The sequence below is a fragment of the Babylonia areolata genome, chromosome 19, assembly GCF_041734735.1.
Source record: "Babylonia areolata isolate BAREFJ2019XMU chromosome 19, ASM4173473v1, whole genome shotgun sequence".
NCBI classification, from domain to species: domain Eukaryota; kingdom Metazoa; phylum Mollusca; class Gastropoda; order Neogastropoda; family Buccinidae; genus Babylonia; species Babylonia areolata.
In genome coordinates, this window is record NC_134894.1 from 29,246,738 (window position 1) to 29,270,031 (window position 23,294).

At 38.0% G+C, this 23,294-nt stretch overlaps 2 protein-coding genes across 5 annotated transcripts; one reads left to right on the plus strand and one right to left on the minus strand.

The window, feature by feature from the left end:
- Nucleotides 1-1,474: 1,474 nt before the first annotated feature.
- On the minus strand, nt 1,475-15,685 carry LOC143293599 (ras-related protein Rab-24-like). 3 transcript variants are annotated; one of them, XM_076604670.1, is made up of 8 exons: nt 15,545-15,685; nt 14,455-14,600; nt 13,551-13,619; nt 11,154-11,300; nt 9,401-9,500; nt 5,935-5,985; nt 5,356-5,415; nt 1,475-3,795 (listed from the first exon to the last, which is right to left on the minus strand). In XM_076604670.1, exons 2-8 carry the CDS (start codon nt 14,575-14,577, stop codon nt 3,734-3,736), a joined length of 612 nt encoding a protein of 203 aa, XP_076460785.1. In that variant the 5' UTR covers nt 14,578-14,600; nt 15,545-15,685; the 3' UTR covers nt 1,475-3,733. The 3 variants fall into 3 exon arrangements, with proteins under 3 accessions (XP_076460785.1, XP_076460787.1, XP_076460786.1); XM_076604672.1 differs by having other exon boundaries at nt 14,455-14,597; nt 15,545-15,680; XM_076604671.1 differs by having other exon boundaries at nt 15,541-15,678.
- Nucleotides 15,682-23,290, plus strand: LOC143293597 (putative tRNA(His) guanylyltransferase). 2 transcript variants are annotated; one of them, XM_076604668.1, is made up of 7 exons: nt 15,682-15,768; nt 16,352-16,501; nt 17,626-17,802; nt 18,476-18,645; nt 19,148-19,236; nt 21,020-21,127; nt 21,919-23,290. In XM_076604668.1, the coding sequence occupies exons 1-7, from the start codon at nt 15,701-15,703 to the stop codon at nt 22,081-22,083; spliced, it is 927 nt and encodes a 308-aa protein (XP_076460783.1). In that variant the 5' UTR covers nt 15,682-15,700; the 3' UTR covers nt 22,084-23,290. The 2 variants fall into 2 exon arrangements, with proteins under 2 accessions (XP_076460783.1, XP_076460784.1); XM_076604669.1 differs by having other exon boundaries at nt 15,734-15,865; nt 21,919-23,289.
- The last annotated feature ends 4 nt before the right edge of the window (nt 23,291-23,294 follow it).

The window sequence follows — 23,294 nt, forward strand, 5'->3', positions numbered from 1 at the left end:
AATTACTTTTCTACAAATGACTCCAAAGCCCTCCCTGCACCCCCCACCCCCCCAACACACACACCCTTCTCAGTCTCAGTCCCTCCACACACAAACACACACACAAAAATGTACACAATAAATCTCTCACTTGCAGATATGTTCAATCACATGATTCAGTCTGAACAGAAGTCGGTGAGGAAGAGGTGGGAGACAGAACACAGCTGCTCATCTGACTTCGGGTCCAAGGTAAAAAAAGAGGAATTTCTGAACTTTAAAATGGCTAATAAAAATTAAGTAAAATACATCAACGAATAAAAAAAAATTACAAAGCGCTTGCTTCTTTTCACAGACACCAACACATACCCTTTTTCTTTGATTATTCTCATCGTTCCCATCTACAGCTTGTTGTTCTGTTTGTCCACTTACTTGTGTCAAGCTGAATACAAACCAAATGTAGTCTTTACTTTGATTAAGTGCACAGAAAATTAAAATATATCAACTCTCAGGAACTTAAACTGATCTATTGGATGAAATAATAGCTGACCAGTTGCAGTCAATAAATATTTACACAGGTGTAATGTTAGTTAACTGAACATGAGGCAGGCAAAATATGATGGAAACTGGCAGAAGAAAAGCCACCATGACTTTACAAATCTACAGTACATCATTTTCCAGACTGAGATGAACACTCTGCGCATACAATGCAGATTATACTCAGCAGACATTCTGCCATTCCCTCACCTGGAAATAGCACTGCATGGCATGAAAGTAACTCCAAAACCAGTCTGATGGCACAGTACTGTGAAGAAATCATTTTGAAAAGAAGAAATACTGAAAAGGAGAATAGTTTCAAAAGTTTTTCACAACCCCCCCCCCCCCACCCCCCCCAAAAAAAATCTGCAAGCCCAGTAACCAAGCTTACACAAATCCATTCAAGTAGATAAAAACCAACAACAACAACAAAAAAAACAACCCAACCCATTAGAGAACATAAAGAATTCGGAGAATAGTTTCAAAAGTTTTTCACAACCCCCCCCACCCCACCCCCCAAAAAAAATCTGCAAGCCCAGTAACCAAGCTTACACAAATCCATTCAAGTAGATAGAAAACAACAACAACAAAAAAACCCCCAAAAAACCCAACCCATTAGAGAACATAAAGAATTCAGATTTCCTATTGAATGTCAGACCAAAAAAAAAAAAAAAAAAAAAAAAAAAAAAAAAAAAAAAAAAATCAGTTACCGACTGAATGTTCTGCTAACAAAAAGAATTCAGTTGCCTGTTGAATGTTCACTGACAACAAGAATTCAGTTGCCTGTTGAATGATCTGCCATGTGTGTGACAAGATCCACCCAAGGAGAGACATGAGCACTGGGTGTGAGAATCAAAACAAGTTTCCTTCACAGACAGGCCTGTACAAACAGCTGGGAAACACCAGAATTCCTAAAAGACGCTGGGTACAACTCAAAAACAACAATTTCCCCATTTTATTATATTTTTTTTTTACCTTCACTATTGACTCCCAAGTTTCAGATATGGGGAGTTCCTCTGTGTATTTCCTGTTTGAGAAGTATATTGAACAGGCCAAAATCTAACAAGGTATGGGCTAGCTCTACTGACCTGATTTTTGTGTCTGGCATGGTATAAGGTGCCCTCAGGCCTGATCTAGGTGCTCAGACAATCTGCCATCTGCTGCCTTCAGCACTACACAATTCTGCCATTATTCATTCTACCGCTCACTCTCTCATCGTTTAAACCCCAAAGTGTTGGTTTTTTTTCTCTCAGACGCTCAACATGGACACACAGTTCTAAAGAAACGCAGTAAGCAATGAGGTGAAAACTTTGAAATCCACGTCACAGCAGTTTCTACCAGACAACCTCGCTAACTGTGAAAACAGTGGAAATAAAAAAATAATGACAATGAGAAGAATAAGGAACATTTACACAATAATACAGTAATAAGTATGTGCTTTCTTCAATTGTTGTGTAACTTGCTTTAAAACCACTCACTGAGAAAGAACAGTCAAAAAAAGAAGCAAGTGAAAATAAACCCATGGCATTCATACATTAAACATTAGTACACACACACACACACAATAACTGAGCATCAACCACCACAGCGACAGAACGTGAAAAGCCAGTTGCACCACTTATGATTCTTCTTCTGCATTCACCGGCTGCAACTCTCATGTTCACGCGAAAATAAGAATGAGGGGGCTTTTATATGTTGACCATTTTTACCCCAGCTCAACTCCATATGATTCAAAACTGACTTTGGCTTGGTTTTTCTATTAATTTTACTAAAATTTCCAACCTGTAAGGCACAATAATACATAAGGCGCATCCCTGATTCTGTCTAAAAACAACAATGACAATACGTTTTAAGCCATATACATTCAGTAAGCTGCACCTAACATGACCACAAAACTGCCTCGATGTGATGCTAGACTAATGCTGAGTGAAAGCAGAGGTGTGTAGTCAAATGTGATCAAGGTGTTGTCAAGTGCTCAGCATGAAATATCAAGAGTACAAGCTGGCACGGAGTAGCGGTCAAATCAAATTTCAAACATCTCATAAGCCACAGGGATAAAATAAGTGCTAAAACAATAGACATAAAAAGCTGTGCCTTATAGGTTGGAAATTATAAAGTATGACTTGAAAACTACTGAGGAAGAAAGAGTCGCCCACAGTATGTCTCTCGCCAAGCACCTCGGGTGGAAAACGTCAGGTGTTCGATATGGCTCAAACCAATGACTTCTCACAGTGGTTTCTGTCTCCTTATTCATCACATCACCAAATGCTGCAAGCTATACATATCAGAGATATCTCTAGCCGTGTGCCACCAAGTATGACCTGATTGAGGAGCAGCATGAACAGAAAGGCACAGTTTGAAGACCACAAACTATAAGTACTGTGCTAGGTGTTCTGACTAAACATGCCCAGCTGGCCTGTAAATTACAGATCAAGCCTTCTTCAATTCATGGATGCTAACTGGTAAAACTATTTCTTTCTCTCTCTCTCTCTTTCTTTGGTCATCAAAAAAAGGATCAGTCAAACAGTATCTTTCCTGTTCCAAAATTATTAGATACTTACACTGTCATACACACACACAAATATTAAAGAAAAATAACAATACTTTCACACACACAAATATTGAAGAAAAATATTTCTTTCACACACACACACACATGCACAAACATACACACACAAATATTGAAGAAAAATAATACTACTTTCAGCTCACACACACATACAAACACTAAAGTAAAATAATACTTCTCCTTTTTCTCTGTCTCTCTCACAGTCACACCCACAATATTAAAGAAAAATAATATTACTTTCACACACTTTCTCTCTCTCTCACAGTCACACACACAATATTAAAGAAAAATACTACTACTTTCACACAGACACAGAAAACTACAGTAAAATAATACTTCTACTTTTTCTCTCTCTTCCTCATAGTCATACATACACATTAACACAATATTAAAGAAAAATTGAAAAAACAAACAAACCCACACACATGCAAATATTGAAGAAAATCAATACTTCTACTTTCACACGCACAAACATACCACATATCAAAAATAACCTCAAGTTCATTACCATGAACATGATTTGCACTTTCTTTGAAGTTCTTCTGATCAACCAAACAGGCTTGCAAATGCATCATAATCCATCTTTCTCTCTTCTTTCTCTCTCTCTGGATTATCACAACCATGTACCCACGCAGCCCTGTGGAAAGGCCATTAACTGCACGGACAGTGCGCCTTTCTGCCAATCTCAGCAATCTTCAGTGCTTCAGCTTCTCCTGAAACAAAACAATACACACACAAAATTGTAAGGAAAAGGAAATTTTCTATCTAAAATTACGTTTAAATAACATACTTACCGTGACCCAACTAGTGCAGACTCCGGCAGGGGTCTGACATTCCTGCCCAGACTCTAGCAGGGGTCTGACATTCCTGTCCCGTGCAAACTACTATCCGCCTATGTGGAGAAAACGAAACTACAGCCGATAACCTCCCAGAAGTAGGTAACCTCCCCTTTGTCCAGCTGGCTAGCGCCCTCTTTTTCCGGCAACCATTATGACTCCTGTTCCTGTGCTCTCCATACGGCTAAGTTTTTTTTCGTATTTTCTGTCTGTCTGTTGATTCTCTGGCGTTCTTGTTTTTTTGGTCAAGCATTTGGATAATGTTTTTGCAATACACAAAACTTCCAAATTCAAGTACTGAAACTGACTGAAAAAATAATCACAATAAATGCTCGGTCAACAAGACTACATGACAAAAGTCCATGTTTAATAAAACAATCTTATAGCTTTAATAAACTATCAACCTAACTGATAAATGCTACAATCACCTGTAAAATTTCCAAATCACACTTAGCTTATAACTTACAGAGGTTTCTTAGTGAGCTAAAGGTGTCCCACAATAGGCTGTCAAACATCTACATCACACAAGAGAACAAAAACTTGGAAACACAATCACAAAAGCAAACAACAACAACAATCTGCACAGATTTAAAGTGTTGTCTTTAAGGAATTGTCAACCTAAAGCAAAACAACTAATTCCTCAAATCTTTATTATGATTTTTACAAGATTAACTGCTGTTTATGACACAAGACTAAACCTACATCAGTTCTGTGCATGACTTGCACATTTTGAAAAACGGTGCACTATTCAAACATAGGGACAGACTGATGGGATGTCTGTCATGTGTCAGTGTTGTTCAAAAAACTTCTGGAGCAGGGACTGGCATGGGTATGGGTGTAGAGGGAACGCCCGATCTGACAAATCTTCATCTACAGCTCGTATTGGGGGAGCTGTGGCCTAGCGATAATGCACCATAGTAGGAAGTGAGTGCCCATGGGTTTGATTCCCATATGCAGACCAGAATTTTTACTCCCCCCTCCACTAGAGCTTGAGTGGTGGTCTGAGTGCTAGTCTTACAGATAAGACAATCAACCAAGGTTCAACAGCATGCACGGAGGAGAACCAGCAGCAAGAAAAAGGATGTCCTAGGCACAAATTCTGTAGTCAAATCAAATTTAATAGAAAAACAAATACCCTTCCAGACAGACAAAAAAAAAAAAAAAAAAAAGCAGCCTGAATTTCACACAAGGAAAAATGTTGTGACAAAAAGTAATACAATACAACTATTTCAATCTTGCAACAGTTTTGTTGTTGTACATGCAAATCTTATGATCTGACTAGTTGCAGAGAAATAAGTTTTTATCACATATTCATCACATTCATTCTAGTGGCAAGTTTTATGCCCGAGTTGTTTGTGGCTCCTGAGAAAGCTTACCACAGGCAAAGAAAAGTACACATGAAAGTATGACAAAAAATAAAAACAACTTGTTACTCACTCTCCTCCTCAGCAACCTTTTCCTTCAGGTAATCCAGTGCAATTTTTTGGAACAGTTCATCTGAAAGCAAAAAAGAAGTCAGAAATATTGAACAAGGTCAGTTATCAAGACTAAAAAAACAAACAAAAAAAAAACATCAACAACATTTAAATTTTTTTTTTTTTTTACATTTCACAGTATCAAAGCATATCTGCACAATACAAAACTAATGTTGTAGTTGCTGAATTCTTAGCTGTTCCGTATGCATACATGTGTAAATAATGGCAATGTGACTGCAAGTCTACATGAGCTGTCTTTCACAGTGAACTTCATAAATGTTGTGTGTGTGTGTGTGCACACACTTGTGTGAACATATCAATAATAGTAACAGTGGTATCTCATAACTGCTTTAGAATCTTGGATTTTGACTGCATTGAAAAGAAATGATGAAAGTATGAAAATAGAACTGCCTTGAAGTCCAATAAAATCAAATTTTCACATCCTCTGAGCTTTATTCATTTTTATATACCAATTTACCATTACTGACTGCCTCTCATAACATAAAAAAGAAGCAAAAAAGTGAGGTATATTTCTACTTACCTATGCCTTTTCCAGTTTTACTTGACGTTTCAAAAACCTCAGCCATACAATCTGTGGAAATAAATTGTTTTAAAAAACTAACATACAAACATACTGTTCTCTATACTATAAACACATACACACACACACACACGCGAGCGTGCACGCGCGCAATCACAAAATGAGACTGCATACAAATGCAAAACAAGATAATAGTTTTTCCAAACAGAATTTGAAAATAAAACCAACAGAAATCATCTCTCTCTCTCACACACACACACACACACAAACATACACATGCATACATATGGTAATACATAAATGAGCAGGCACCACAACACATGTAAAATTCTTTTGCTTTGTGCACTGCACACACACAGACACACACACGCATGTCCACTAAATAAAGAAAACATTAATAACACCTTAACATATGCAAATATAAGCACAATAATCATATTTTCTGAAAATCAAATATGCTTCCTGCTGCAAGCAACATGCTGTACACCTGTGTTTAACCCTTTTGCATTTGCAACACTGGCAGCAAATTACCCTAGTGATATTCTTATTAATCCTTTCATTGCCAGAAATGCAGAGCTAGCTCACTGTACAAACCAGCTGAGCAGCAGTACACTTGTCTAAACCAGCTGTGCAGGAGAGGGAAAACTGTCATCACCAACCCACTTTAACCTGCCATAACTTCACTTCTACTCATTCAATCTTCTTTATTCATAGCTCATTTCAAAGGCCAAAAAATGCAAATTATGATAAGCATTTATTTGTAAGAACACATTGACTGAATTTTGAAATCATTTGATGAAAACGAAAAAGTACATACTTTTGAGTGGTTTTCACATATTCCTAGTTGTTTTAAACATAAGATACACCATTTCAAGTGGAAAGTGAACACACAGACTGAGAAATACAACTGGAAACATAGACATAAGACAATGTAATAAAATGTGTACACACCTATGTGCAGAGTTGAGAAGAATACACACACACACACACAGAGTATCATCAGCAATTCCAATAGGGAAAACACCACCACCACACACACCGAATGTTTCATAATTCCTTTCACAAATGGTTTTGTACATTACTAAATAATGTATTTGTGTCAATTTGATATAGCAAAAAAAACAACAAAAAACACCACATCCTATGTGGAAACACCAACACCACATACACTGTATGTTGCAAAACTGGAAGGTTTCATGACTCCTTTCACAACTGTCTTTGTACATTATTAAATGTCTTTGTGTTACTTGTCAATCATTCTTGATCGGTCTGGCGAATTCTTCTCCACTGTCACTGTCAGCAATCGGCACTCCAGTGGGTGAATTATTGTCTAAATGTTGCAATGCCTCCACGGTGTTGTAAACACCCTTTCGTTTGTTTCCTGAAGTGCTGGACATGCTTCTACCGGAGAAAGCTGCTAAATAAAATCAGAAATATTCGATTATGTGCGTCAACTTGCAACTCAAACGTAGAATAGACGTTCCAGAAACATGTGGTGAACATTTTGAACTTGTGTGGTTTCCCGAAAAGAAGAACGAGCGAGGTTGGTAACTCTAGTTCACAAGTTGCCAATCAGCGCCTGAGGTGTTAAGCGTACAAGCTGCTGACCGGTGCCTGAAGCGTTCAACTAGGAAGTTGCCAATTGGCGCCTGAACTGTCGAAAGGGTTAAGGCATTTTACCAAAACACAGTTCATTTGATAAACATGCTCATGTAGGCAAAAGAAGAAAGATTTTTGGCATGCACATGCATATGTGATTGTACTCTGATTTGTATGTGGTTTGTCTGTTTTGTGTTCAACAATGTGACTGTCCAACGTAATCAGGTCTTTTTGTGGTGACAACATGAAGTTAGCATGCTGACATGTTCTACTGTAAAAAATCACACTTTGTTAGTTGTAATGTAAAAGAATTGCCCTACCTGCTGTGATTCCCAATCATCCACATAGCATCCACAGCACAGGTATGTAACAAATTTCACATACCAGAAATGACAAAAACCACTGAATTTTCACAAAGAACATAAAAAATAAATCTTTTGACAGTAAATCTGTGAGAGTGTTCTAAGTGTTCCATCAGTCTGATTTTACTTGTACAGTATTTGCATTGTATATATTTTACACAGATTAACTTTGTACAGCCAGTTAGCACCCCTTACTTTCCCCACAGAGGGACCATTTGTATGGATAAAAAATAAAATCACCACCACCAACAACAAATGGTAGAGTTTATGAACTGAAAACTTCCGAACTGATCAGTAACATAACAAGTTAGTTGGGGACAAAAATATAAAACTTCCTCCCTTCTTATGCTATCATCCAATGACATGAATCGATATTTAATCAATATTTAGGTGAATCTAAATTTGCACACACTGATGACTTGAAAAGAAATCCAGGAAAGCACACAGAGTTTGAAACAGATTGAAATCAGAACATCATATAGCCCCAATACTGGGCAATAGAGCCACTCTGTCTAATTCTGTTGTCTGCCTTGTGACAAAGCAGAAACTGGGTCAGACGCCATTGTTGACATGCACTGTTCACATGAACCAGTCACCTAAAAAATAACTCTCCTGTTCGTGAGCACAGCCAGGCACTCTGCACTTACTGGTTGCAGTGAAGGGTGGAAAGGTCAGTGAAGATATTCTTAGCTAAATACAATCACTATGCAAATTAGGTGCCACTCCAAATATTCAAAACTATCTTAAGCCCTGATCGGACTCCGCCTGAACAGTTGCAAACAGTATGGCCTTGATTGGGGCCCATCGTCCAGAGTAAGTTAATCGCCTTGATTGGGGCCCATCATCCAGAGTAAGTTAATCTACAACTTTAAATCATCTGCCATTCTGTGTTTTGGGCCAACATCCTGTATAAATTTCTTCACCTCAGGACCACATGTCGCCAGTCACCATGACTGCTGCAGTGTAGCTTATGGCACATCATCTTCAGGATCTCTAACTTCACCCCACATTCTGTATTAATTATTATCAACCTCTATTTTAATATCAGATTCCACATCCTGTTCATTTTCGAACTGCTCAATTTCATTTAGAATTACATCAAACTTGCTTCACAATAATCAAGAAATTAATCTAGTGATCTACTACACCCAACGCTGCCATCTTCCCACAAACAAGCTGTAAGTGAAACAGCACACAGCCAGCTCAAAGTCTCTTACTACACAGTGGTACCATTCATTCATTTCTTAGCACCAGATACTGTTTCAGGCACACCCTTATGTGCCTCTCATTGAGTGTGTCAGTGAGAGTTAAGTGGGGCAGGGTTAATGCGGGATGGAAAGTTCCCACCCATGTATATGACTGTGTGGGGCCTTGTGGACAGCAGGGGCTCTTTTTCTGCTGGGCAGTCTGGGGTGTTAAGAATGCAAGAGGGTTAAACTTTCAGGGAAGTAACCTGAACACATATGCCTGCACAGACACACATACACACACACACACCAACATACCCTGAGCTAATGACCTTATCGCTGATGCAGGCACTGCCCTCCGTTCAGGCTGGTCCTCAATCAGATCATACTTGGTGGCACACAAATAGAGCTTACAGTCCTGCCCAACCATATCATATAATGAATTATTATTATCAATATCATCATTAATATCATTCATTTATATCATCATGCTTCTTCTTATTACTATTACCATTATCACTCTTCTTATTGTTATCTTTGTGTATATCACAGGTGCAACAGCCAAATGGGTATAGCATCTGTCTTTCAACCTTTGGTCCTGGGTTCAATTCTTGTTACAGGATTAAGGGTGGAAAATGATTTTCATACTTCCAGATCAAACATGTGTACAAACCCGCTAGTACCTTAATTCCCTTTGTGTGTACAGAACTACACACATTCAGATCAAATGGGGATATGCATGTTCTGTGTCAGCATTTGTCGAGTTCTGGAATATGTCTGAAACTTTATTTCCTCCATCTTTCATTTATTTAAAATCCTTTCTTCATTCAATTTCCACCCATCCACCTTTTTCATCCATTTCAAGGGAGCACATTCATATTCAACTTCACATTAAAATAGCAGTACATAAATATGATACAGTATAAATGCTCTTAGTCTTGTTTCAAGGGTGCACATTTGTATTTAACTTTACATTACAATAGTAGTACATACGATTCCAGTACAAATGCTATTTGTTTTCTTGAATCAGAATGATATTATCGAACAAGGTTTTACTCTAAACCCAGATGAACTAATTCAGTCACTGCCCTACTGTCACTGAGCACTGTACTTTGCAGCGTAATCAATGACAATTATCTAATGCCACTTTGGACTTCAATCAGCACAGTATTTCAGCCTCACTGATCCAAGTTTACCCTCAGGGTAATCATCACTGGGGTACTTATATTCTGAACACATCTCCTTTAACTCTCTCCGGACGAAGGAATGCTCACGCATTCCTACACTAAACGTATTTGGATCCTGACGAAGGAATGGAATAGCATTCTCCGAAAGTAAAATTCCATCATGTGCTGTACACGTGATTTTGTGATTAGCCAAGCAGAGTGCGCTATTCTGGGTCACTCCACAATCGAACAGTATGACTGGTCAGCCTGGGATGTGTGGCCTGTCTTGCACACACGCTGACAAAGTCACTGACCGGTCATCTGCTCGCGTGCCAGCCTGTTAGCAAAGCGGGCTCTTCTCAGAATGTTGTGAAGAGAACAAGGCAGTGACGGCAACGTTTTAGGGTTGCCGAAGTACTTGAAATGCTACAAACTGAAGGGTCGGACATTGAAGAGGTGGATCATGACGAAGAAGAAAGCGAATTTAATGCAGAAAGCGAGCATGGGTATGGTGATTCGGGGTGAAAAATTGGCAGTATTTTCTACATATGGCAAAACTGTAAAAATAAGATGAGAAATTTGATTTTTTTTTATATGTAATAGCTCAACACGTAATAAACCAGTTCTGAAAGTTTCATTTTCTTACACAGTATTTTGTATTTTTTGTAATTTTTCTCCAAACCCTTACAAATGGGCTGTCTGTGGGGAAAAGCAAGGGAGAAAACTTGTCGTCCCGAGTGAGTTAAAGTGTCCTTTGATCAGTATCAGGACTTGCAACAATATCAATACACAACTCATCATTTGATTTAGAAATCAAACTATAAACCACCAGATACAAGATCTACAGATAACAAAATAATTTAAAAAATCATGCAACAAACCAAACTGCAAAGAATCCAACTCACCTCTTGATGCTGGCGCAGTTCGCCGATCCAGAATCGCACACGATCAAAACTGGACTTGTCAGTCAGGTCAAAGCACAGAATAGCCGCCCTGGCCCCACGATAGTAAATGCGACTCATCGCTTCATAGCGTTCACTGCCTGCTGTGTCCTGAGGGAGGAAAACAAGAAACAGGAAATTCCGAAAATGGAAAATGGGAGAAAGAGTGAGCCACAGAATAAACCCAAGCAAAGCGGAAACCACCCTAAAAGAGTCAAAAGCAGGCTTGAGGCAAGACAGAGCATAAACCTACATGGCATCCAGTCAGCTGGTAACTGTCCTGTACACAGGTATATTCACTCTAAGGACATTGGAAAACTAAGCTTGGAAAACTAAGCATATATTTATTGTTAAAAGCATGCTGTATGTCCAATAAAAAAAAAAGAAGACAAAACTGCCATACTGCAAAATATACCTATCTGTGTGGCTTGTGAACACTACCAATAAATTACCTACTGGTGTCCTATTTCTGAAAATGCATGTGGCTGGGGTCTTGAGTTTAAAAAAAAAAAGAAAAAAAAAAGAAAAAAAAAAAGAGGGCTGGGGTGAGGAAGGGGTAGGGGCTATGGACCAGAAGGGTGTGGAAGGGGAGGGGCACAGGTGGGTGGGTCACATTTTCTGAAGCTGTCAGATATCACAGTTAGGACTGGTGGTGTCTTAGAACTGCTTCAGACCCCACTGGCTTTAACTTGCACCAGTTTGACACAGTCAGTGTATCATGTCAAAAATAGAGCATGGATGCAGGCTCTGCTGACAGATGTGATGTGGCTGGAAACTGTATTGCTTTTGTTGCTGTTGTTGTTTTAGTTGTGTGTTGGTTTTTTTTTTTACAATATATTTTTTTTCCATTTGTAAGTTTTAAAGACTCAGCAGTCACCTTTGTTTTAATGTCGTACAAATTTAATTTGAATTTTAAACTACAGGTGTTATGAATCAATTAAAAGGCAAGTTGTTGTCTAATTCTTCTAAAAACATTTCAAAAGGGCCAATATCAGTTAGTCATTCTCCACATCTGTAGCCATCTAATACTTTATTTTTTACATCTTTATCAAATCATTTTAATTAACCATTTATTTATTTTTCATTTTTTATTCATCTGCCATTTTGAAGTTCTCATATTTTCTTTTATTTATTTGTTTCATTTCTGTGTTTTAACTACAACATGTTTATTAGCTGGTGAAAGAGCATGTCTTCTGTTAGTCCGGGTATCATAGCGCATGTCACAGACAATTTACGGAACATACATGCACATACACATACTTCTTATTTTTCGTCCGTGAGCTGCAAATCCCATGTTCACTTGTATATACACAAGTGGGCTTTTACGTGTTTGACCGTTTTTACCCACCATGCAGGCAGCCATACTCCATTTTTGGGAGTGTGCATGATGGGTATGTTCTTGTTTCCACGATCCATCAAACGCTGACATGGATTACAGAATCTCTAACGTGCATATTTTATCTTCTGCTTGCGTACACACAAAGGGGATTCAGGAACAAGCTGGTCTGCACATGTTGACCTGGGAGGTCAGAAAAATCTCCACCCTTTACCCACCAGTTGATGTTACCGAGATTTGAACCCAGGGCCCTCCTACTGAAAGTCCAACACTTTAACCACTCGGCTATTGCGCCCATCACATACATACTCACACACACACACACAATGATGCATACACACAAATCTGCTATTGCATGTACACACACATGCCAGAAAAAAATAATGTAGCTGCACTTTCCCTTAAAACTGTAGCAGTTCTTAACCTTTCTTCAATAAAAAATTAGTTTGCACATTTGCAAGGAGTACAGTGATACAAAAACAGTGTGTTATTTTGTTCAAATGCTAATGCTCTTTAGGCCTCGGGTTCACTTGTTGAATTTGTTCATAAAAAAATTGCTCTCAAGCCACTGCATCAAACAGCTTAATATGTGATTATGATTTTATGTGAATTTCCTAGAACAGCGGAACTGATGTCCGTCCTCTCAATTCTGAACCATAGCAATCATCTTTTCCTTTTGTAATACTAACAGCTAAACATTACTATATAACAATCATATACATATACATCCATTTACCAGTAGTAACATCATTTTCCAGCCAATAAACTATTATAAAGAGAACCCAATGAGAACCATTCATCAGCATTTCTCAAACACAACAGTAACATCTTTTTTATTTCACAATCAATGACTAGCTTTTAGTTTACATATCATAACATTTATCAATATCATTGTTGTTGCTGTTGTTCACTTGCCAGAAATTATATTAAATCCTATATTTCTACCAATAATTCCTTTTAAAAATATGTTTTAATTCTAAATCATCTATTATCCAAGGAAAGAATGGTATGAGCTTTTTACTTACCCAGATACCAAGCACCATTGAGCGTCCATCAACAGTGATATTCTTGGCACCATAAGCAGCACCAATGGTCTGCATCCAAGGAAGAAATGTAAATCATCAGTCAGTCACACACACACACATACACGCACGCACAGAGTGACTCACACAACATGCATGCACAACATACAATCATCAGAGCTATTTTCAGAATGCTTTGGCCTGGCATTTAGTTTTATGTAAGAAAAGTCTTTGTTTGACACATCTGATACATACAGAAAGAGCACTTCAAAGGCAACTGATTACAGGAAAAGTGCGTGCACACACACACACCTCAAAAACACAAATACTGAACACACATGTATACACACACATTGACATGGAGAGAGTTTGAAAATTTTGTATCATGATCATTTTACAAAGCTAGAAAAGGTCTACAACAGCTTGTACATTTGATGAAGGCAGTAAATTGAGTAATTTCACATATGGAGTGTTTTGGTTGGTTTGTTTTATTCCTAATTACTTGATTTGATGCGAGATGTATAATTGCATCAGTAATTCACACATAAAAAGGATACTTTTATTTCACATCTGGATTATGATTTTAAAATTGTTTCTCCCTCCCTCCTCTCTCTGGCACTCTGTAACAAAGCACACTGATGCACAAAAACACAGTGAGTCACACAAACAGATGCCACACATAAGTCATATATGTGTGCACTGTAATTCTGATAAAAATTAGTCAACCAAGCAACCTGCGAAGGGAGGAAAACCACAAAACAGTGTGCTGATATTTCAATTTTAGGACTTTAATAGAATAGGTTGACACACACATACAAAAGCATCTAATTCCCAAGCCAATGGTGCAACACCATTATTGTGTTAAAAACTCAAATGAAGGAGAGAACAACCTAATACTGTCACATACATTCTGATATGGTACAGCCTCTCCCAGGAATCGGTTCTGAAGATAGCGCTCCACAAGGCAAGTCTTTCCAGCGTAAGATTTCCCTAGCAACACTATTTTTGCATCAACTCTGCTGCTGGTCATTTTCGGGCTTGATTGGAATACTTCTGAAACAAGAGAGAAACAAAATATTTAAAATGTCTCAGGAATGTTGTGTGTACGTATGTGGCCAAACAGAGATGTGCACAAAACACATGCAGATTCTTATCTTCCACCCCCTTCATGCCAGCAACATCTCACCCTGATTCTACAACTGCTTCCTTCCTCCCATTATCTCAACTTCAGAAATTATATATGAGAATGAAACTAAACAGAACAGAGTCTCTGTGTGATCTGCGTGAGTGACAGAACAAAAACTTGACAGTATACACTTGTGCAGTTTCAATAACCTTGACTAGGAAGTCATCCACATGAGACTGAGCAGCCACAACCTGCACATACATACACAATAAAGCTATAGAATAATAGATATATATGTCTGACTGGTGACTGGTGTTGGTAATTAATGAATTGTCTGCTTCTTAGTTTCAGAAATTAACAGCAATCATGCTGCTGCTACTGATGACACTCGTGCATGTGTCACACTCACTGCAACAATACACTCCATCGCAAACTGACAAAGCTGCCACTTCATCACACCTTCACAGTGTTGCTAATCTAAAGTGAGGAGTGAAGTGAACATTCCCAACCATTTATCAAATATAGAACAGTGTCAAGAGATAAAAACTACACGAACAATGGCAAAGGCTACAAATTCATCAGCTGGCCGACATTCGTCATAAAAATGTGATGAGCTTGGGTTTGTTTTTGGTTGTTGTTTTTTTTTTAAATAATAAATTCTTTTTATAACATTGTCTAAATAGACTGTTTCCTCTCTTTTTTTTTTTTTTTTTTTTTTTTTAAAGAAAGTAACTGTAGCATGAAATTATGTCCTTCAACAAAGGCTTCATTGAAGTTTCCTTGAAGCATTTGTGAGACTGAGACCGTGGAAGTGAGATCACGTCCCAGATAATGCGCACGTTAATACAAGTTATTAAATAAACTTACCAACCTTCAATGTGATAAATATTCTTTTGTCGTGTCTTACAGCCAACAGTTCTTCTCTCAGAACGGTGCAAGGCGTCGAAGGAACCGAATTATGAGATTCAGACCGACGTTCTCATTTTACGAGCCTGAGTGAAACTGCTTGTGGGACAATGTATTCAGAATGACGTCCCTTACCGGATGTGTACTAGTGCACGTTGAAGGAAGACACATGTTGCTGAAGATTGCGAAGTGTGTAATCATCTTATTTTCATATTGTTTTCTAGTCTGTCTGTTTTTGCCTTTCTCTTGAGCGAGTGTGTTTTATTTATTGCTGTCCAGAGTCTTGGTAAGCCTTTGGTGTGTGTGTGTGTGTGTGTGTGTGTGTGTGTGTGTGTGTGTGTACTGTGTCAGATTGAGTTGTGTGTGTGTGTGTGTGTGTGTGTGTGCGCACGGATATCATTGTGTCAGCTTGAAAGTCTCACTGTCTCTGTGCTCGGCACATTTTTCAGACTTTGAAATTTATCAGTCTATGTCATTTACTGTTTAGATTATCTCATGCAACAAGATAATCACAAGCTGATAAAGGGTTTGGAATACTCACTGATTAGCAAAACCATTGTTAAAAGAAAGTGTTGGGGGAAAAAGTCATCATTCTGACAAATATATTTTGTATAATTCTTGTAGATATGTAGCACAGAGCCTCTTGACTTTAGAGATGTGCAGTGTTTGCTGACTTTTTTGTGACCAATGAAATTATTTATTCATAGAATAGCATTGATAAATCATTTATTTCTTATGTTATCTATTTTATTTTTATGTACTTCTGTGCCAGAAAAGTCCTCTGTATTCCAAAGCGTCAGTTTGCTGTGAGAAGAGGGATGGCAAAGAGCAAGTTTGAGTATGTTCGTCAGTTCGAGACTGAAGATCGTCTCATGCCCAACTGCTGGGTTGTTGTGCGCATTGATGGCAAAGCATTTCATCGGTAAGGTTGTGAGCTGTGTAACAGTACTCAAATTTCATTATTAATTAAAATATTATAGATAATATATAAGTTTAAACTTAAACACAGTGATTTATCCCCCTTTTTGTGTGTTTATGGTGAACTTTGTTTTATCAAGAAAGGTTTTAAGTTGGCACAAAAAATATCAGAAGACAGTAATTCTTTAATACAAGTCTTGAAGAGTAATAGTTTTTATTTTATTTTATTTTATTTTATTTTTTTACCCGGACTTTCTTGGGTCAACCACCGTTTTATTTTGTATATAAATTACACAATCAACTAAACATGGAAATAATCAAACCAATACTTGGCACTCCATAATAACTATATGTCATTGTAATCAGTAGCATTTATGGAATAAATACAACTTTTCATTTACGGATTTTGGGCTTGTTAAAAAAAAAAAGAAAAAAAGAGAAAAAAGACAATAATATGGAAGGAATCCGTACATCATTTGATAGATAATATATCATATCATATCATAAATCATACAATCATGTGTACCAAACTTAGAATCAATCTTTTTTTTTTCTTTCTTTTTTTTTTTGTGTGGCCTCAGTTGCATGCAGGTCATGGAGCACCAGAACGTGGTGTTTTTTGTTTTGTTTTTGTTTTTGGTGCTTTCACACGCCTTCTTCATTGGTCAAAAAAACCAAAAACCTTTTTTTTCCTTCTGTTTTCTTTCGCTTTTTTTTTTCTTCTATATAACATGTCAGTTTTCGATTAATATATGTAAGTACATCTAAATGTATTCAAAGTAGTATTCTACCGAATACACTAAGTTCTTTGTGAAGAGTAATAGTTTCTTTTTATTCTTTCTTTTTTTTTCTTTCATACCAATTACTTTTTGTGAAGCTTTAAATAATATTTATTGTGTGTATTATATAGTATATACTTACAGAAAATGTGCTAGTTAAATTTGGTATTAGTGTCTGTTGTTATTTGATTATTTCTGTAATGATACGGTCAGACATGTGCATTTTCAAAATGAATGATAAGGGAGATTATGTACAAACTACAATGAAAAAAAGTTCTTCAAAGATGTAAATAGAATAAGCTTGGTTGAGTACATGACTGTTAATATTACATGTATTACATTCTTACAGCTTTTCTGACCGCCACAATTACCAGAAGCCCAATGACAACAGAGGGCTGAACCTGATGACAAAGGCAGCACAGATTGTGATGGATGATTTCAAAGACATTGTCATAGCCTATGGGCAGAGTGATGAGTACAGTTTTGTTTTCCACAAGAACACAAAGATCTACAATAGGAGAGGGAGGTAAGGCACCTTTGTTAGCATTATTTCTTTCATCTTAATTATGTGTGCATGCAAAGGTTTGTGTGTGTGTGTGTGTGTGTGTGTGTAGATAAAGCAGTCCACTGTTTGAAAAACCTGTCACTGGTTTCAGGTTTGCAGTGGATGTTCAACTGTTCAAAACAGTATTTGGAGATTTGGCTTGAAATCGTTTGGCGACATTTGGAATGATAAAGTTTGGATGCAAATAAATTAGAAACATCATAGATAAAATTGACAAGAAACGTTTGTCGTTTTATGTATTGTACTGTACTTCAAATGAATGAGAGGAAAGAACATGTACAGCAGTCAGAGTTTATGTCTAAGTTGTGTGTGTGTGTGTGTGAGTGTGTGTGTGTGCGTGTGTATGTCATGTGTGTGAGCACTCATACACACATACATGCTTATGTACATTTCCACAAGCTTAGGGGGCCTCACAAAAGCTTCATTTTCATATAGATCTATTTTGAGATTTTGAAAGGCAAGAACCCTTTTAGTTTCAGGTGGCCTCATACAAGCTTATGCACAATTTGCCTATTTTAAGATTCTGAAATGCTACAACCTCTTGAGCTTCTGTCTTTTTTTTCTTTGGGGGTCTCCAGCTATCCTCATGGCTATATTTTGTCAACACATCAGCTTTTTTGTTGCTTTCCTCCAGCAAGATAATGACCAACGCGTTGAGCCTGTTCACCTCGGCCTTCACAATGCAGTGGCCACACTACTTTGGTACGCAGGACCTGTTGTACCCACCGTCCTTTGATGCCAGGGTGGTGCTCTACCCCTCAGACCTCAACCTTAGGGACTATCTCAGCTGGAGACAGGCTGACTGTAAGATAAATAATAGTGCTAATGCTAATGATAATGATGATAATAATGTGAATTTGTTCTGTACATAGGGCTCAGGGCTCTAGGGGCTTTACAGAAATTGGTAAGCACACACATGCTTATACACACACACATGCTTGTACACACACACAAACATGCACACAAGGTGGCATGTACACACACATGCACACACCAGTATGCACACACCATGTACATGCATGCATACACTCATGTACACACACACACACACACACATTTCCACATACAATCTCTCTCTCTGTGTGATGTATCAGTCCACACACACACATTGGCAACACATTCTGTTTTATCAATCTAACTGAAAGTTATTTCACTAGAATACTGATAGTTGAAAATGATAGGCTTACACTGTAGAGAAATGTAAATATAGCTGCTGTTCTTTCTTTTTAATTTATTTATTTTCAACTTAAAAAAGCAACAAGAAGCAAACACTATTGATATGCTACAGAACACTGACATGTTGCAGGTCACATCAACAACATGTACAACACCTGTTTCTGGAAATTGGTTCAGGAGAAAGGAATGTCACCAGCACAGGCACAGGAACGTCTCAAGGTGGGATGATAGAGAATACGCAACTTTATTGTCTCCATAAAGGGAAAATCACTGGAGGTTATATGCTATACATAAACAGTGTACGGAAATCACAGTCATTCTGTATGGATACATGAACCTTTCCGGTACGTCGCCTAGAATTTTGCGAGCCGTACGTCGTGGGAGTATAGACACCCATGCTTTCTATGAAGGAAAGAATCCTCGCTGTATGTCGTGGGTGTGCAGCAACCCATGGTTTCTGTATAGGAACTGATCCGTTGCCGTATGTCGTAGGTGTACAGACACCCATGCTTTCTATGAAGAAATGACTCCTCGCCGTACGTCATGGGTGTGCTGTCAGTAACCCACATCAGCCCGTAAAACAAATTTGACGTTTCCTTCAGCAAACTTTCATGTCCAGTTTCCAGTTGCATGCATGCATTTACTCAAGCACTTGACCAAGTGCGGGGATGTGAGAATTTAACGTAAATGGGCTTTTCCATTTCATTATAAACAATAAAAAAAATTTCAAACTGAACTTTTAGTCGTCGTGACTGCCGCAGAAAACCCCCAGCCAGAGGCCATTCTGAGGTATGTGCAAATCCGGAAAGAAAATGGGGGAGGAGGAAGGGTGTGAAACTTAGGTATGATGTCGTCTGGACACCAAGTGTTGTGACGCTAATGATGATGCATTTGACGACAAAATCGAAGAAAGAAAAAAAGCCACACTCTTTACGTCTGTCCCCATGACTGATAATAATGAAAGGTTTTTCTAACTAGATAGAAATAGCCGGTACCAATCAGTTCTGATGATCTTTTTTTTTTTTACAAGAAAAACAATTCATTCTAAATTGTATTTAAATAAGTTCTTTTATCGAGTACAATAAATATCCATTTTTGAAATGAGTTAAACTTCAGAGTAAAACTGCAGACTTGAACAAGTATATCATGCACAACTGAATCTGGCCTGATCTTTGTGGCACCAATTCCGAACGGTGGGCAAGAAGCACTTTCATACCAACGACCCCCCCCCCCCCCCTCCTTCCCCCAACCCCCTGATCTGCCCCATCTCTAGCAGGTGTGAGTGACATCACATGAACAACGTGTGTTGTGCAAAGCATTTTTTGCAAGTGTGGGTGGCTCCATACCCATGACGTACAGCATGCAAAATTTATTCTTTGTGAGTCTGGGTGTGCACACACCCACGACACACTGGGACGTTTACTGTATGTTTATTTCTTTGTTTATTAATAAAACAAAATAATTTTCAGTTGATATGTAGTATGATACATTATAAACAAAGTCATGAAATTTAATGGAAGTGGCTTTAAGATTGAGCACACCCACGACGTACGGGAAAGGTAAGACATAAGATGCTCAGATGCTAATTTGATGTAAACTTCTCATTTAATTACACATACTTAACCGTGACCCACTAGTGCAGACTCCGGCAGGGGTCTGACATTCCTGTCCTGTGTAAACTACTATCCGCCTATGTGGAGTCATATCATACACATGTAATAAGCACAGAAAGATAATAGATATAGAATATCACACACACACACACACACATACATACATTTCATCATCATCAGCAGCAGCAGCAGAGCCTGTAAGAAAACTACAATATGGAAGGTATTTACTTTGATGATGTTAATTTAATCATGCTCTATTTGGCATTTTATTCCCTATGATCCTTGGATATAAATACAGTCAGGAATAGTGCTGAAGATGATGCTCATAATGTCATGTGTTCTGTTCACACTTCTCTGATGATTTAGTATTGATTGCCGGCTTATTGCAGGGCACATTATCCAGTGACAAGAATGAACTACTCTTCTCTGAGTTCAACACCAACTACAACAACCTGCCAGCCCTGTATCGCAAAGGCACCATTCTCATCAGGCCCACAGTAAGCACTGATTCCTCTCTAGCCTCTTCCTATTTTGTCATGTGTGTGTGTGTGTGTGCTTCCCCGTCATCTGCGCCATTTCAGTGGCATTACTACCATGTCCCCCACACACAGCCACACCTGGATATTTGTCTGCTGTAGTCCGGTTTGTATGTTGTAGTCCCAATGTTGGCAGTCAACAAAGAACTAAATTTTGTCATGTTAAGAACAGATTCTTGATTTCAGTTTTCTGCTTACAAATAAGTGTGCTTCTCTTGAGAGGGTGGGTGGGGTGGGGTTGCGATAAAATGTGCCAGTATATCTTCATTTTTCTGTGTACAAATGGTGTGAGTTTTTTCATGGGGTGGTTAAACGTACCAGTGTATCATAAGTTTTCTGCTTACAAATGTAGTGTGTTTGTTTTTTGTGGTGATAGAATGCACCAATATTTCTGTATGATGTATGCTTTTGTTTCCAGATAGAAATAAAATAACATAATAACCTCCCACCTGCAAAGAAAAATAGTAACAACAAAAAACTGAATTTGATATGTAGCAGGTGACACAAAAGAATATTTATAAGGTATACGTTCCGATAGTGCAGAGAGACAAAGTTGAGACTCTGTGTGTGTGTGTGTGTATGTGCGTGTGTGGAAAGGATTGTCTAAAAAGAGAAAAAGAATGCTGTGAGATGAAATCTTTGACTTAGAGTTGTGTAAACTTTTATGTTGAAATCTTAAATGATGAATTGATGTGTAAACTTTTATGTTGAAATCTTTAATGAAGAATTTATGTGTAAACTTTTCTCCACAGACAAATTCTCCGCCAGCAGAAGGAACAGCTTGTGAATCACAGACAGTACCTGAGGGTGCCACTTCCAACACCAAAGCAGATCATTCCTCAGTTATTCTCCACACCGATCTCATTGGTCAGCAGTTTTGGGACAATTACCCCCATATACTTGGGCCCAAGAAATAACACAGGTCATGTGAAAGTGTGTATTTGGGGCCACAGTATGTGTGTACATGTTCAGTTGACTAGATGCTATTCATTTGGGAGTGCATATCGTCTTTTCACTTTAAGTGATATTAGATGTGAGTGTGTGTGTGTGTGTGTGTGTGTGTGTGTGTGTTGTACATGCACGCTTGTGAGTGAGTGTGTGCGAGCGTGTATGTTAAACAGTGCAACCAACATCCTGTAAATACTGAATTATTGCATCAATTAACATTGTAAATGTCAAAGTGAAAGTAGGACACAATAAAATCAACACAAATAATGTCAGAGTGAAAGAAGCACTGCCAAACAGGAGAAAGGTTGGGTACTTAGCAGGACAAGTTTACCAGGACATAAGTTATCAGTTCAAGACAAACATTGACACATACTGGATGAGACAATAAACCGAGGTCCCGTGTGCTGCATGTACCTAGTGCACGTAAAAGAACCCACGGCAACAAAAGGGTTGTTCCTGGCAAAATTCTGTAGAAAAATCCACTTCGATAGGAGAAACAAATAAAACTGCACGCAGGAAAAAATACAAAAAAATGGGTGGTGCTGCAGTGTAGCGACGCGCTCTCCCTGGGGAGAGCAGCCTGAATTTCCCACAGAGAAATCTGTTGTGATAGAAAGAAATACAAATACAAAATACAAATATGTCAGTAGAACACTGACCAGTGTCTCAGTGTGTCAAAAGTTTCAGTTTCTCAAGGAGGCATTGCCGCCTTCATACAAATTCTTCTCTATTTCTACTCCATAAATTTATCCCCAACTCAGATCCAGCTCTTCTTTTCGTCCTTAGTGTGAATATTGATATTGTTGGTGTTATTTGCAATTTAAGTTTGATTTGGTACAAATGCGAAAGTTAACAATGCTGAGTTGAACGTTGAAAATTTTTAAGTAATAAGTTTGAAGGATGAATGTGTTGCTGTTCAGTGTGATTGTGTGCACTTATTGTGATCAGGTATGTTGTCAAATGTTGACTTTAATGATGATAATAATAATAGTGATGTACATTTGTTGAGTTGATGCGAGTCAAATGTGAGAGGGGGCACACAGATTTGACATTGAGGAACATATTGAAACAGAAAAGTTTGCCCTTTTTTTGTGGAATTCGTTTACAAAGTCTGACACTATGATTTTAACTCTGTTATTGTTGAATGATTTTTATGCATATCTCCTCCAATGCAAGGACA

Excerpts from the sequence above, each read along its gene's own strand:
- LOC143293599 (XM_076604670.1), bottom strand. The coding sequence starts at position 14,577 with ATGACCAGCAGCAGAGTTGATGCAAAAATAGTGTTGCTAGGGAAATCT. Across the intron at positions 11,301-13,550 it reads CAATGGTGCTTGGTATCTGG|GACACAGCAGGCAGTGAACG; the intron begins GTAAGTAAAAAG and ends TTCCTCCCTCAG. Across the intron at positions 3,796-5,355 it reads AAAGGTTGCTGAGGAGGAGA|GAGAAGCTGAAGCACTGAAG; the intron begins GTGAGTAACAAG and ends GTTTTGTTTCAG.
- LOC143293597 (XM_076604668.1), top strand. The coding sequence starts at position 15,701 with ATGACGTCCCTTACCGGATGTGTACTAGTGCACGTTGAAGGAAGACAC. Across the intron at positions 16,502-17,625 it reads GATGGCAAAGCATTTCATCG|CTTTTCTGACCGCCACAATT; the intron begins GTAAGGTTGTGA and ends ACATTCTTACAG. Across the intron at positions 21,128-21,918 it reads CCATTCTCATCAGGCCCACA|ACAAATTCTCCGCCAGCAGA; the intron begins GTAAGCACTGAT and ends TTTTCTCCACAG.